The sequence below is a fragment of the Gymnogyps californianus genome, chromosome 3 (genome assembly GCF_018139145.2).
Source record: "Gymnogyps californianus isolate 813 chromosome 3, ASM1813914v2, whole genome shotgun sequence".
Lineage (NCBI taxonomy): Eukaryota > Metazoa > Chordata > Aves > Accipitriformes > Cathartidae > Gymnogyps > Gymnogyps californianus.
In genome coordinates this window covers 18126334-18141253 of record NC_059473.1, presented here as the reverse complement: position 1 = coordinate 18141253, position 14920 = coordinate 18126334, and the positions used below count along the sequence as shown (strand labels likewise).

Sequence of the window (14920 nt, the reverse complement as noted above, 5' to 3'; positions counted from 1 at the left end):
GAAGCTATTTTCAGAAGTATTTAGTTGCCTGGAGGTACAAAGAAGGTGCATAGTAGTCTTTGCAGAAGTATTTGTCTCTTCTTTTATGCAACCTGAGCTAAAGTCTGCAGAAGCGGAGGGAAAAGCTGACATGGAGGAACTGCTTATTTGTCTTTGTAATTCATTTCCCAGCCTCAGTTTAGCACCTTACAAACATAAATACACATCAAAATGTCCACATCTCCAAGTGGCATTTAGTGTGCACCCCCAGGAAAAAGGCCGAAGATCAAATGCATCAGAGACTCAGTTCCAGTGGTCCCTTCAATGTAGCACCAAGGTTCACTGTGTGCAGGGCATTGATTTTCAGACACAGCCAACTGAAAGACGTGTCGCTGAATCCGTTTCCACCTTACCTCTTCCTGGGGATTTCAGCAGCACACAACAGGGAGGGAGAAGCTTCTGCCGAGCTATGGCCTGTAGTTTACAGCCCAAGGTAGGTGCTGGTTCTCCAGAACGTACCAGACTGTGACCTGTGGTGGTTCAGGACCTGTTTCACATACGGTTCAGTCATCTCTGCTGCTGGCAGAGTAACTTACAGGAAAAAGTAGATCGGAGCTTTTGTTTAAGAAAGACTCACATGGCATGTCTCGAACTGAACAGCTTATTTTTATGCTAGAGCTTGTAATTTCATTTGAAGTGTTGTGGGATGTCAGGTGTGGAGCAAACGGGGGGAGGAGGCAGGGGGAGAACAGCCATGTAGTTGGAAGCCAGTTTGATATCCAAGGATTTTATGTTCCTTCCAGTTCTCCTCCTAGACATACACACAATGGGTTTCAGGTATACCAACTAAGAACTGTGAGGCTTCTGGCAAAGTCAGACTGCAGTTCCACTTTGTATGAATTGGGAAGGCAAAAAATACACTTTTGTGATCTTCAGATTTGTTTGGATGGAGCTGCCACCTTTTGAGCTGATAAAGATGGATCATTTAGCAAGGAAAATTATGTCTTGCTGTTTGGAGTTTCCTTTGATGCTAGGGATACTCTTTCTTCACCATATCCACTGTTCTTTTTGTCAATCACCTGCTCTTTCATAGCAGCTGCTCATGTCTTTAGAACATAAAAAGTCCATTTTAGAAAAGTCTCTCCATATGTCCAATGCATATCTCCAAGGAGCGAGAAATTTCAGTATTGAAGCATCATTGTTTTGCTTTACCAGAAATAAAGAAGGAGGAACATAGTAACTGTATCAACTCTTCTGTTGTGAACGGACTGTGTTCTGTTCTAAACCCTTTGCACCTTTCAGAGGCTGCCAGGAGTTTTTTCTGTTTGAAGTTTTTGCTTTGGTTGGGTCAGCTTTTCTGACTGTGTCCCCATCTGTAGCTTAGCAAGAACACCAGTTGCAGAAGAAGACGACACTTCAATCTAGATATCCTCAAAAGGCACATATATCCCTGGAGTCTGTTTTAGCTTATGCCAAACCTCACTGTCATCTCCGATGGTGAAAGCTGTGCTGTATTTGAGAACAACATGGAATTTGGTTACGTTTGTTGACAGAGTCAGGAGGCTGAAACAGTCAAAACCCTCATTCAAGACACAGGAACATGCTGTCCCGAAGTAAATATACATGTGAGCAGAGAAGCTTCACTTGAATTTTGTTTTGTGAGGTTGGTTTGCTGGTAAAGGAGAGGTAGATTTTAAAAACAGTAGGAGGCAACAAGACTAATGTAAGAATACTGATAGCAGACAAAAAGCTGAGAGAAAATATTTTAGACCCAGTACTATGGATAAAGGACTAGAGTCTGTGAGAAGAAAAAAATTCTGCTGGTGTTTAGAGTCTTGCTGCGGTGAAGGGACAGGATTTCTACAGCCTTTCTAAATAAATAGGGCTGCTCCTCAAAAATATGTTGTTCTGTCATCAGTTTCTCGTCTAAACTGGAACACCTGCTGGCTAAACACTTATATATAAAAGACAGAGCAGGAACCATCAGCAGTAGATCTACATTAAAGAGACCCATGAATGGCTTAACTTCTGCTGGTGTAAAACATCAAGATACAACAGAGAATGAGGTTTAAATAGTATTTCATATTCTCTTGTAGCTTGTTCTACAGCATATGATAGTTTCATGTTTTTAAAGTCTTGATGCAACCTCTCAGCGTTGTATCTGACTTCTGGGCCATGGTCGGCTGCTTTTAGAAATTGTTCTCCTTCCTAAGCAGAGTATTATGATTTTATGTGGCAGATATGCATCAGGAGAACATGAACTTGCTAAGCTAAGAGAAAATCTAAATCCATGAGTGCACTAAATTAATGCATGGTCAATATACTATCAGATTTGAAGTATTTGCTTGTGGGTTATTTTTGCTCTTCCTGTTGACTTGTAATATCACTGAGGGTGAATTTACAGTGATCTTTCTTCTGGTAACATAGGAGTGGCAGAACTTCCCGGCAAAAGCCAGCTGAGAGTGTGGAAGCGATTTAGGGCAAACCTGCTCAGCTTCTACAAGGAGATAATGAGTTCTGCTCTTCCTATGGACTACCCAGTGTCAGTTCCTCTCTTTTGTGACTGCCAGGACTGTTAGATATCCTTTGCTTCCTAGAGGGTGGATCAACACCAAATACTTTCTAAATTGGTTTCAGCCTTTGATTGCCAGTTCCTTTTAGAAACTCCAAATGACTTCAGGAGCCCCAGCCTACTTATTTTTCTTAACACTTTAGGGTGTAAATCACTTGTGAGAATAAAATCACTTAGGTGTCTGATTTTTTTTTTGTGCCAGCAGCCAGGGGACTTTATTTTCTGTCCTGACACCCACACACACACATACTTGCACCTGCTTCAGGTTGTATGCCTCTGGAGGGAAGAGGGGCTGTATTCTTTTTTCTGTCTATCTATATTCAGGTACAGCACACCTCCTCAGATCATCTTTGCTTCTTAGGGATGAGGATACATTCTCTGTCAATTTAATATTTTTATATGTGAAAAGAAAAGCTTTTTTCCCCCATTCTAAAACTGCCTTAATTGCGAAGAGCTCTGAGTTTCATCTCTTTAACAGAATTTAATCCCTGTTCTTCCAATCTGTGCAGGTTTTGGTTTCAGATCATCGCTTCATGGGAAGAAGGATCTGATGCCATTATTGCTTTTGACAATGTCTCCCTTAGTCTGGACTGTTATTTAACAAGTAAGTTTTCCTTTTATCTGCAAGTGACTTGTCTTCTATTTGCCATGTAATTGAAATTTGGAAAAGGGTTGAAACTGTGGGGAAGGGATTGGGTGTTGTTATCTTCAAAAGACTCTTGAAATGTAAAGGTATGTTTCAGAAATAACAGTGCTTAGATGGAGGAGACTGTTCAGATGCATACCTTATTAGTGGAGCTGACCAGTGAATGGGTTCTGAGTTTGGCAGTAAATGGGTAGTAAGACATATGGTGTGGGAGAGTCAGCTTCCAGCTGAGACAGTAGCATCACCTATCCACCCAGGCTGATGCAGAAGCCAATCTGTGATTATAGAGTTCTACATGACCTGGTTTGCTGTGTGACAGTTATCAAAATGAATGACAGTTGGACTCTGGCTAGGAAAAGACAGGCATCCTGTGATTGACGCTAACTTTGCAATAACATTGAGCACAATACTCCAGTTAAATTAGAACAAAGTTATTTTATTTGGACTGACATGCATTTGAGTCTGAATCAGAAACTAGGATCTTCACTCTCTCCTACTCTTGGGAAAAATTTGGATTCTGATCCAGACTTTGTGATTGACTGGCCTCTAGAATATACCCAGTCTATACCTCTGCTGCCAGATTTCACCCCGTTTAGATTTTTATTGAATCTAAAAATCTGGCTCATCTTTCATCATCTCATGCATAGTGAATTGCCTAATTTGTAAATGTGTTCAACGATCTGTCACTCTATACCTCAGACCAACAACTTACACGAGGATTGGAGGATTGCTGGTCTGAACACACGATAATTCTACCTTGGGTTGAGCAGTAGAACTTAAGTGTGTTCTTTCATCTCCTAGGCTTCAGGCTACAACCTCTATAGCCCTGTTCAGACTGAAAACCTCTAAGCCACTTCCTCATCCAACAGCAGTCAGAATGTTTCATCTGCTTTGCATTATGTTTATTTGCATTGGCTAGGGTATGAGTCTTTCCATTTATGCAGTAATACCCCTTGGTTTCTGTGCCTAAGTACAATGTACCTCAGGTTCCAGTATTCTAAAGAGATCTTAAAATTAGGCTGTAATTAAAAAAGATTACACATGCTTTTACTGGCTAAAAGAGAAGCTTTCTAACAGTTGCTAGAGATTGTATTCTGTATTTCTGCTTTGTGTCTTCATTCACTTGCTGTTTTGCCCACCACTCATTCCTGTTTATTTTTCTTTTGTCACAGTTCCCATAACAGCAATGGAAAGTCAATCTGCCCTTTCCTTTTAATAGTGTTATATCCTGTGACTGCAGGCTCTTATTCTCAGCACAGAGAGGGCCTGCAGCCCTTAATTTAACTTCAGTTTGGGATTACATACTGACTCAGCCACCCTCAGTGATAAACCAATCTGTGACTTCTTGTTTTCTAGTCAGTGGAGAGAAGACACCTCGAGGTACCACTCCAGACTCAAGCAATTTGCTCACCAGTAAAGGTGGCCAGAAGAAGTTTGGATGGGAACAAAAGCTTCTGGGCAATCTCCAACTCAACACTGCCCCCATTTCTGGTCCAGCAGGTAATTGTCTGGTCTGAGAAGCATTTTCAGATGGCAGAGATTTCCAACTAGTACAGATTTCAGTTAGATGTGGCTAAATGCAATATGATTCCTTTATTTTTTTTTACCAAAGCCTTTGCTCAGAGCTTTTTCCAAGTCCCTTACAAACAAAACAAAACAAGCTCTAGAAAGCAATTACCTTTAGCTGTTAACTGTACCTGGGATTTTGATTGCAAGCTGGTGAAAGAACCAGCCACAGGGAGCCTCTTCTTGAAGTAAAAAGTGCTTTTAAACTGTAAGACAAGTTTGTTTGGTATCGTGGTCATATAAAAATAGGCAGGAATCAAAGCAAAGCGTCCAAATTGATGGAGTTCAGCATGTGGTAACCTGAACACCCATCACTAGTTAATATAGGCTTGGTTTGAAATAATATAGCTTTGCTTTTTCAGTAATATTTTCATTGCCCATTTGAAAGAGTACAGCATACAACATCGTTCTCCCCTGTCCCCCAGCTCTTCTTTCCAGCTTAACTGTAGTGGCATGGGCCAAATAGATGCAAGATTTCCCTTCCCTCCCTCTCACATCACTGTCTCCTAGATGTTTGTCTCTTCCCTCTCCCAGGCTTGCCCACACATTCACAATATCTGTTTTGGGCTCTACACGTGCATTTCTATTTCAGTCTGCTTCCTTCCCTCCTCCTCCTTGCCAGCTTCTCTTCCTGATTTGATTCAGGTGGCCACAACCTCCAGCCTACCAGGGGGAGCAGAGCTTACCATGGAAAGGAGGGATAACTACAGGAGAGACGAGCATTTGCTATAACTGCCACCCTCAGCACTGTGTGCAGCTGTTTCTCCTCATTTAGGGCTAGCTAGTTACCTGCCAATTTGAAATACCACCCCTCTTAAGGTAGAGAACAGGAGCATGGTTGGTATATGCCTCCTTTACTTTGTCAGTAAGCCCAGGGATTTGTTCATGCTGCCTCCTTCTCTCCCACTCCTCCATCTTAGAAAGACTTCTTTGAGTCTGTTCTAGTCTAGGTTATGTTTCACTTTGCTACCTGCAGCATACTGTTGAAATACATGAACTAGTGGTGTGAGCTCTGATACCAACAGCAGTCTGGTCAGCATGGTCAAAAGCTCCACACAGCCTTCAAAACCTGCCTGAAAAGCTGGATGTATTAGCCTACTCCGTGCTGCCGCAGCAGGGCAGCTGCTGGTACCTGAAGTCTCTTGTGAAGTGAGCTCTGGCAGTGGAGGCTGATGACACAGTCTGCGGTGTAGGCCAAGAGTTGCCATCAAGTGGAGTTTATTGATATTCTATATACTGAGCATCATACAGCAAGAAAAGTGCAGGAGCACTGACAGGAGCCTCGGGAGAATGAGACAGAGGGCATGAGCCCATATGAGAGGATGCTGGGCTGGGTGGACCTGTGCTTTAGCTACAAAGGTTTTGTCGAGCTCTGTTACAAATGTCGTGTGTGAGCTTGGGCTGGTCACAAAGGTATAATTTCCAAAAAGACCCTTATGTCCTCTTTGAAGATGCTTTGAAGTCTTCGCTTTGGTATCTGTATCTCCATTTCCTGCCTGTAAGTGGAGCCACCTTTTACTTTTAAGTGCTTTCAGTATTGCTGTTAGGTCCATGATCTTGTGGTAGGATCCATACACAGGTGTAGATTGTGGACTTCTGGCTGACTTTCCATAGGAATGTCAATGCTTAGGTGGTGATGTAGTTCCCTAAGGCAGCCGTATATTTCCTTCCAGGGTACCTACTGTTTTAGTAACTCAAAAGCCATTAGATATCAGGTTCAGATTGGAGAATGGCCTGAAGTTTGGATGGAAAGTTAATGTAAAGTGGGCGTGTGGGTGTTAGGCTAGAAATCTTGTGGCTGTAAGTTTCTTTGAGAATTTTGTTACTTCCTGCTTCTTACTAGACCTGAAATGATGGAACATCTTCTAGCTCTTCTGCTCCCTGTCCTATCTGAGGAATGCAATTTAAAGAAATGCTTGGATAGTAGAAATAATGGGAGTCAGATTGCATGGGGATAGAAGAGAAGGTCACTGAGGTACTCTGAGCAATTCAAATCATTTGTTATAGCTTTGGGGTGAAAATTCAAGGCAATTCCTGTGGTATCTAAGCCAGCTTGCATAATTTCTGGGCTTGATCCTCGGTCCTGTTCATGTTCTGTCTAAAATTGTCTCCAGCCCCTGAGGTTTGAAATCACTCCTACAGCAGTTTTCTCCCCTTTGTGCCCTCGGTGTAGACAGGGCAGAAATCAGAGAAGCTAAGCCGCAGCTTCTTGCAGTGGGAAGTCATTGCGTTTCTGAGGGTCTCCACAGCACTGAATCACCTTTGTGTTGCTGAGTCCCTGCTCTCAGTAAACACTGCAGATGCTTGTTTGATCCCTGGGCTATGCATTTTACCCAGCTTTAATCTTGTTTCTTTCTGCATCCTGTAATGCATTTAAGAAACCTCAGGCTGAGTCTGTCAAGGCCTTTACTTTGATGGCCACATATTTACTGTTGTGCGAGTGAACCAACAGCATCAGCGCCACCCTGAAGTCCCAAAGACTGCATTGACCAATATGAGCTCAGCCAAAAGTAATTACAGCTAATGTGATCTTTGGCTTGTGTGATGGATCACATGCTATAATATTTCCTTCTTAAGAAATCATATTAAAACAAAGAACTGTGTTCCTATAGCTGAGGAGACAACAGGATAATAGAATGCCCTCCCCAAGTCCCCAAGCCAGCTCAGCTTACACAGCAGGAAGTACAATCTGAAAGACAGGTACCACTTTGTTTACATGACAGTAAATCCAAAGAAGCTCCATTGCTTTCAAGGGTATAGGCCTCGATTTGCTCCTTTGTAACTGAGAACAACCTCTTACATGCACCTGCTGATTTTGCCTGTGCTTGGAAATCCATTTTCAGCACAAGCGATAGTCATCACCACCAACCTCCGTGTCCTCTCTGTTCTGAGGCCCTATGCCCAGTGAATTCCTTCTTCAGCCTTGCCGTTGCTTATCGTGGCTTGGCATGCCTCCAGGATATGTACGCCAAAGGTTCAAAACACATAATGCAGCCACGCTGTGAAAGATCCTAAAGCTTCCATAAATCTGTTAACCACTGTCATGTATCACACATGGGATGATGAATGCGCTGTGTAGAATAAGACCCCAAATTTCTACAACTAATGCGGTGGTGTTGCTTTCTCAAGTTTCTTGATGATGACCAGGACCAACACGGAAAAATTCCTGTAGGTTTCAAGTCACACAGTTACTTGCAGTGCAAGGTGGCCATTAGATAGATGATCAGAGAGCAATGCAAATGCTTTCCTTTTCAATTCATTAATGACATGTTATTTTGCTGAAATGCCAGCTTCTTGCTAAAAGGTTGCAAGTGAAACTTGATTCTAGAAGAAGCCTGCAAAAAAGTTGTAAGAAAGCCTGTGTGTACCAGAAGATTGAAGCAACTTTAGTGGAACTAAGATTTTTGATTGAAATGGTTAAGTCTGTACAAAAGGCTGTGCGCTGTTTATTTTGATGTAAACCAAGCTTACTTTGGCTTCGTTTTTAAATTGATTAGGTATTAGTTTAAGTAAAACTGAAAGCTGCTCAAACCATAGCATCTCTCTACAGGGAGTTTAACTACCAATTAAAAAGCCAGTTTATATCAAACCAATGCAATTTCATTTTATAGACAAGGCTAGAATATGGGAAATTCAGGCATATAAAGATACACTGAGCAATAATGAGGAACTCTAGGTAAACAAATTACTATCATGGAAACTGGAGGAAACAAAATAGGATTCTCAGTAGGCAAAAGGAGATAACAAGACACAGAGCAATCAAGCTTTAATTAAAGATTTCTGTTGTTTCTGAATAGGCTGTAAATACCATAAGAATAGCCTCTCTTTTGATGTTTCAGCTTCTCATCTGTCCCACTGACAATTTACTCATGTCAGGGTACACAGTAAAAGAATGGTGTGTTGTGAAATGTACAAAAAGATTAACCTTTTTTCCCCTCAAATCTTGCATTGTTTTGTCCCACCTGATCTGCATATCCACCAGCCATTGTGAGACCATGGTTTCTTGCATGGAAACTGTCATCAAATCATTTTGTCATCCAGACTGGATTACTGTTTTCCTTCAGCTCTGGTCTCTTCCGCACAACACTTAGTGGTTCCACAGATTCTGTCTTTTGCATCAGGGAGAGTCCTCTTACGAGTACTTACATGACTGTTTCTCGGAAGAACTCTGAGTCACATTAGTTAATCAGATGAAGGAGCTGAAAGGAACAGCGGAACGAGTATTAAGTAAAAGAAAATTACATTTGGTTTCTCTGTGTGTGCAATTATACTAACTGAACTGTTGGCATAATGCAATAAAGGTATCTGCAGAATTGTATTTTTGTATTAAGCATCAATTAACACAGTGAATAACAGCTCAGTGCCCTCCCCCAACAAAAGTAGCATCCCGAACAGTGATAGAAAATGTTCAGAGACGGATGGTGGAATCTCAGATTATGTACGCATGAATTTCTTTATTGCAGTGTTTACACTTGCTTTCTCTGTAGGATTGAAAATAGCAAAGGTGCAACACTGAAAATCAACATACAACCAGATTTCAACGTAGCAAAGTTGAATTGGCATAACTGCTCTCCAGAGTTACTCATACAATTGAAATAAACAGGACAATTCACACATTTTAGAACTAAATTTTAAAGCTGCCCACTCTTAAGAATAGCAGTTTAAATTGTGCAGAAACTGCTATAAATCTCAGGAAAGGTTTTGAAATAATTTTGCCACCTCCACCCAACTCGGTCTTTGTTATCTAACATGCATTTCTACTATCCTTTGTAATTGTGAACGAACAAATTCCAAAAAGTTAGTAGCATGTCTCACTTAACACCCTTTATGGAAGACTCCCGCTATCTCTTTAAGTGAAACATAAAAGAGAAAAGAAATTAGTTTTCTTCATGCTGCTTTGTTAGTTTCTGGTTCCAGAAGGTAGCAAGAAACAAGCCGTTCTCATTGCTGTTCAAAGTCAGCAATGCCCTTGCCCTGTTATACTGACCACAGATAATTTCCTACAAGGATGCCCTGATAGTATTCCCTTTATATGGACACTTCAGAAAAATCTAAAGCATGAATCAAGCTTTGAGTATTTCTTTGAAATGATACTCAGGATCAATCTGGCATACATTTGTCATCACTGCAGATGCTCTTCTTGTTGAACTGAAAAACGTGTCCAAGCCTTCCATTGCCGCCCTCATTTAGAAAAATGGAAAGACAGAGGTAGAAATAGTATCTTCACAAAGAGTTGAAAAGCTGGCCTCCTCTTAGTCTAGCTGTACCTGTGTAACTGGTTCTGGTATTGCTGGCAACACTCACTAATTTCTATGATCATTTTATATCCCATTAATATCTTTATGTAGACACATTTAACAGTTCAGGGACTGTGATTGTGAGCACAACCTAGTTCTGCCGTTTACCATCATCTTTCAAACCCCTGCCCCGCCCCATTAATCTCTGGCAAACTTAATCCTGGAAAAGGTAACAATATCTCAAATTACTGCTCACAGGACACTGTTAAACAACAGAACCTAAAGCAAAATTGAAAGGTTTTTCCTTCCTTACATCACTGAACATGTTTCTTATGTATGCTCGTAGTATATTTTGCCTACAGACTTCCAGCACAGACCAACCCTGGAATTACTGGTAATGCATAACTGAGATTGCTCGTGCACTGAGTAAAAGGTATATCCCTCCACACATACCATGGTGCCAATGGCAGCCAAATGTTAGTGAAGATTAAGACGGGCGTTTTTCTGTAAGCCTCTGATTTCCCATATTGGCCAAATATTGTAAGGGAGCTTGTGAATGTTTTTACAAATAGACGAAGCAAGCGTTCTGCTTGTTCGTGGCATCAAGTTTGATGACATCTGCCTTAGAGGAAGAAGTAAAATGAACTCTCTGGGGGACAACTAACAGAATTAATTGCCTCCAGAAGTTTAGCTACTGGGGTTCTCATGCCCCTGAAGCATGAGACCTTATAGCCCTTATTAATGTTTTTTTCACTCTATTGGAAGTGGGAATAACCTCTTGGCCTGAATAGAGATTGTGGCAACAAGTTCCACCAACTGCCTACACATTGTTTTAAAGTACTGATGCATTTCACTAGTGCGTTACTCTAGGTTCCAAAATAAGCCAAGTAGCGTGGTGCTTGATTGGTAGTTTTCTCAAATCACAGTAAAGTTTTGGTTTGGAATGAGTTGAAGCTCGGTTCAAACCAGCTTAATTTAACAAATGCCAGTTAATGCATTTAGGCCCTTGAGGTGTAGCTAAAATGCCTGTGTCTGTTTTGTGATATGGAGTTTATGTGCTATATGTGCCAGTGAAATTCCTTTCTATGTTAGAAGTACAAATGTGCTTTAGGCTTTGCTCCACTGTTTTCTCTTCATTGTTGCTGGTTGTTATTTGCAGCAGTGCCTGCAGCAGTGCTGCCTTGGGCCGCAAGTAATATCAGAGCTTCAAATGAATGTGAAGTCTTTTAAGACTTTTAAGACATTTTAAGACATTTTAAAGACATTTTAAGACATTTAAGACATCTTTTAAGACATTTTAAGTTTTGTGGGGTTTTGTTCTTTTTGTTTTCCAAGAGGAAGATATCACTCCCCTTTGCTGTGACTGAAATCCAGTGCCTTGATTGCTGTGCATTTTATGTATCTAGTCAAGCTGTGTGAAAACTAGAATTTCTGCTGTGCAAAAGAAAATAAGCATGACTGTGTGTAAATATATCAGTAAATCTAATTTGGAAAGAAAAGCTGGGAAGAAGGAATTTTTTAAAATCTGTTTTAATAGAGCCAAAATGGCATTTCTTGGAAAATGTTGTTGCTGGGACCTTAGCAATGTGTTGGGGAGATTGCCAGGGAGCTTGAGGAGGGCAGGTGTTTGGGTGAACAGGCAGAAGACCAAATGTTTCCTCTGCCACATTTCTTGTGAAAGTGAGGATTCCATCAAATGAACTGATGTATAAATTATTCACTGTAGTACCTCAATTCTGAATTTCAGCGTAATCTTCACTTTTTTTCTTTTTCCCCTGCCTTAAACAGGAATTTCCACTTTTTAAACCTAGTTAGCATCTTGCAACTGCCAATGACAGAATAGATAGGGACCCTACATTTAACTACCTGTTAGTTTTCATCATGGGAATGCTCAGCTGTTTCTGGAAACTGGGTATCTGTAACTTGTGTGAAGTTGGGCAAAATTCCAAAGTCTGCTAGTTGTTTGGGAAGATTTAGATCGGAGAGTCCTGCTTTTTTTCCCATCGTGTGAGCATGAGGTGCTGGCAATTTTAGCCTGTCTCACACTGCAGAAGGAAGGAGAGGTATGCCATGCAGTATGCAACAGACCATAGTTGTGCACTGATGGAAAAAATCTATGCTTCTCACCTAGCTGCTTAAGGAGTTTCGATTCAGTGCTGCTGCTTTTGTCTTTGGAGATCAAAATAATGCTTCAAACTGAATTACTGTAAACTGCTGTGGCATGCAGCAACCTGTGGAAATGCTTTCTCTGAGCTTATGAGACATGCTGCAGTCATTTCTAGAATCAGGAGAAAGTCAATACTTTACAGGGAGTGAATGGTTATTCTTACTTCAAAAAAGAGGTGGTGGGTTATCTAAGATAGGCAGTACTGTTTTGATGCGGGGTTAGTGGTTTAAGATCCTGGGCTACTGTTACATCTGCAGATTGAGGGTTGGCTTTGTGAAACATTTCAGAGCAGAGGGAAGGAAGTGCGAGGTTTTTAGTCTGTATCCAGAATTCTAACTAAGACCCATCTGTCCTAATTATGTTGAAATGAGGGGTGACTTCTTCCCATGCCATATTCTGTCCCATTTAATTCAGCAACAAGGCTGTTACATGTTGGACTGACTTTCAGTATCAAATACGAAAGTGCGCATAAACAGGAGGAGGACTGTTTGCAAGTCAATGCAGCAGTGACAAATGAGGAGATCATGCAACACCTGGCTGTAGGTTTTACTGAATCCGTGGTTCAAATCAGGTGCAGTCTCCCCGTGGACTTCACTTGGGCCAGACTTCCTCCTGCAATGTTTTGGGCAAAGGTCACTACCCAGCTCTGCTACTTCTGAAACATGTCTTCTCCCATTCCTGTCTACCGTCTACCTGAACAGAGCAAGTAAATATGTTTGCTAGCACTGACTGCAGCAGCTGCAGAACCTGGGAGGCTTTATGTATAATCTTGTATATATCACTGTATCAATTACAACAGGACCGCTTTTGAAATCTGAGACAGTACCTCCTGTGCTCAGTCATCTTCAGGTTCCTTATGTCATGCTCCCTGGCATAATATATCTGTGGTTTTTCATTCCCCAAACCTCTCATACTCTGTTTTAAAAGCCAAATTCTAAGAGCTTAGATGCACATTCACTAATCTTAAATTACCAGCGCTGTTTGCTCTTACCCTGATACTGCCTCTGCACTGGAAGTGAGCCCCCTCTAGTCAGTCCAAAAGGCAGAAAATACAAAAGTTGTTCTGTATGCTTCAGTTCGAAGTCTAGAGGCATAATGTTTGCAACAGGAGGGTATTTTTCTTCTGTTCCATCAGGACATTGGGCTTTTAAGGAAACAGAGGGCCATTAAAAAGCATTTTGGAATAAGACATAGTTCATTGATCCCCTATCCCTGGAACCCAGGGGGAGTCAAGAGCTGCCAGTTTCAGGTCCAGCTGTGCTGTGTGTTACACGTGTGATAGTCTAGAGATACTTTTGCCAAGGCCAGGTAAGCAGATACCTAAAGGAACAAGATTTATTTAAAGGGAGTGAATCATAAATATAAAGCTTAACTATAGTAGCAGTATGCACATGCTGTGGTCTGTCCTAGGTTTTACCACTTCCAGTTTTCCATTTTGATTCTCTTATGTTTTGGGCTTATTGTCCCCTTGAAGGTCACCTGCTTCTACCTTTGGGAACATGTTTGATGTTTCACCAGAGACATCCAAATGGCTTCTTATTGTTCCAAACGAAGACACTTACCTGACTGCTTTACTAAACATATGTTTCAGTGCGGGTGGCTTAGCCCACTGGGATACTGCAATGTTAAATCACTGTGATAGCTGACAGAATGAGTCTCTCATCTTCCATTTTGTGTGAGAATTTGCTTTGGTTTGGGGTTTTTTTGCAAGAATAAACATAAGTAACATCTGGTGCAAGACTGTCGATATCAGAGCTATTGAAGCATTTTGTTTAGGAACTTTTAGACCTTGCTTTTTTAGGCGCTTTCCCTCTCTTACCTGTTGTTCTTGGGGTTTTGGGGGGGCATGCATTAGAGGCAGAGGAGGAGAGAGGAAGTCTTCCATTTGCTATCTACTTATTTTAAGACTTTATACTGCCACCCATTGCAGAAGGCTTTGAGAAATAAGTAAAACAAGTATATAAGTATCCATATAAAACAAGTAACAATAGCAAAGTCTCTAGAAGATCTTTCCCAGGGAGTTTTCAGGAGGGATGGTGTAGACTTTGCAGTAAGAAGGAAGAGATTATTCTCTCAGCAGTACTTAGACTGGGACACTTTCGTAAAGTAGTACTTTTACATTGCTTCTTGGAATGGCCAAGACTATTACGAAGGTTTTTCAGAAATACCAGCCACTTTGTTTCTTAAAATCCTGCCAAATTATTTGATCTATTTCATGCATTGAACTTTTTTATAGGAAGGAATTTAGCTCAATTTCAGGATTAGTTTGTGAAAAGGTAATTCAGACCTTGTGCCTGGCTAAAGTAATGTGTTTCCTTGTGTTTCTGGTGGGTGAACCCCTCCAGTGACAGTAATGGTAAAACTGCTGGCCTCTCTTGTCCAGACACACGCAGACCATCATTGCTAGACCAGATCTGCTTAGACAATATCTCCAAATTCCAAGAAGCAGATCAAGCTAATGCTCTATCTATCTGAGCTAATTAGTACCATCGCTGAAAGAGTCTGCACATTTTGTATTGCATTAGTGGAAGCTGAGGGGGAAATGCTGCCCTTTGAGAAAGCCATAAGGAGGGCTGGCTGGCCCAACATTGTTTGTAGAAATAATGTTCTTCAGATGTATTTCAAGATTTTTGTCTTTAATGGCAGTAGAATTAACTAACGGAGTTTATTGGATTGTGTATATTAGCTTGTTGATAAGTATGAATGATAAATCATGTAATGTACACCAAAAATGCTTAGTCCACTTATTTTCC

At 41.1% G+C, this 14920-nt stretch overlaps 1 protein-coding gene across 1 annotated transcript in view; it reads left to right on the top strand.

Annotated features, from left to right (window-relative positions):
* Nucleotides 1-14920, top strand: part of ALK (ALK receptor tyrosine kinase) — a 318891-nt gene that overhangs the window by 271220 nt on the left and 32751 nt on the right. Inside the window, exons 10-11 of the mRNA XM_050893080.1 lie at nt 3061-3155; nt 4554-4697. Coding sequence (XP_050749037.1) covers nt 3061-3155; nt 4554-4697 — 239 coding nt within the window. The remainder of the gene's footprint in view (nt 1-3060; nt 3156-4553; nt 4698-14920) is intronic.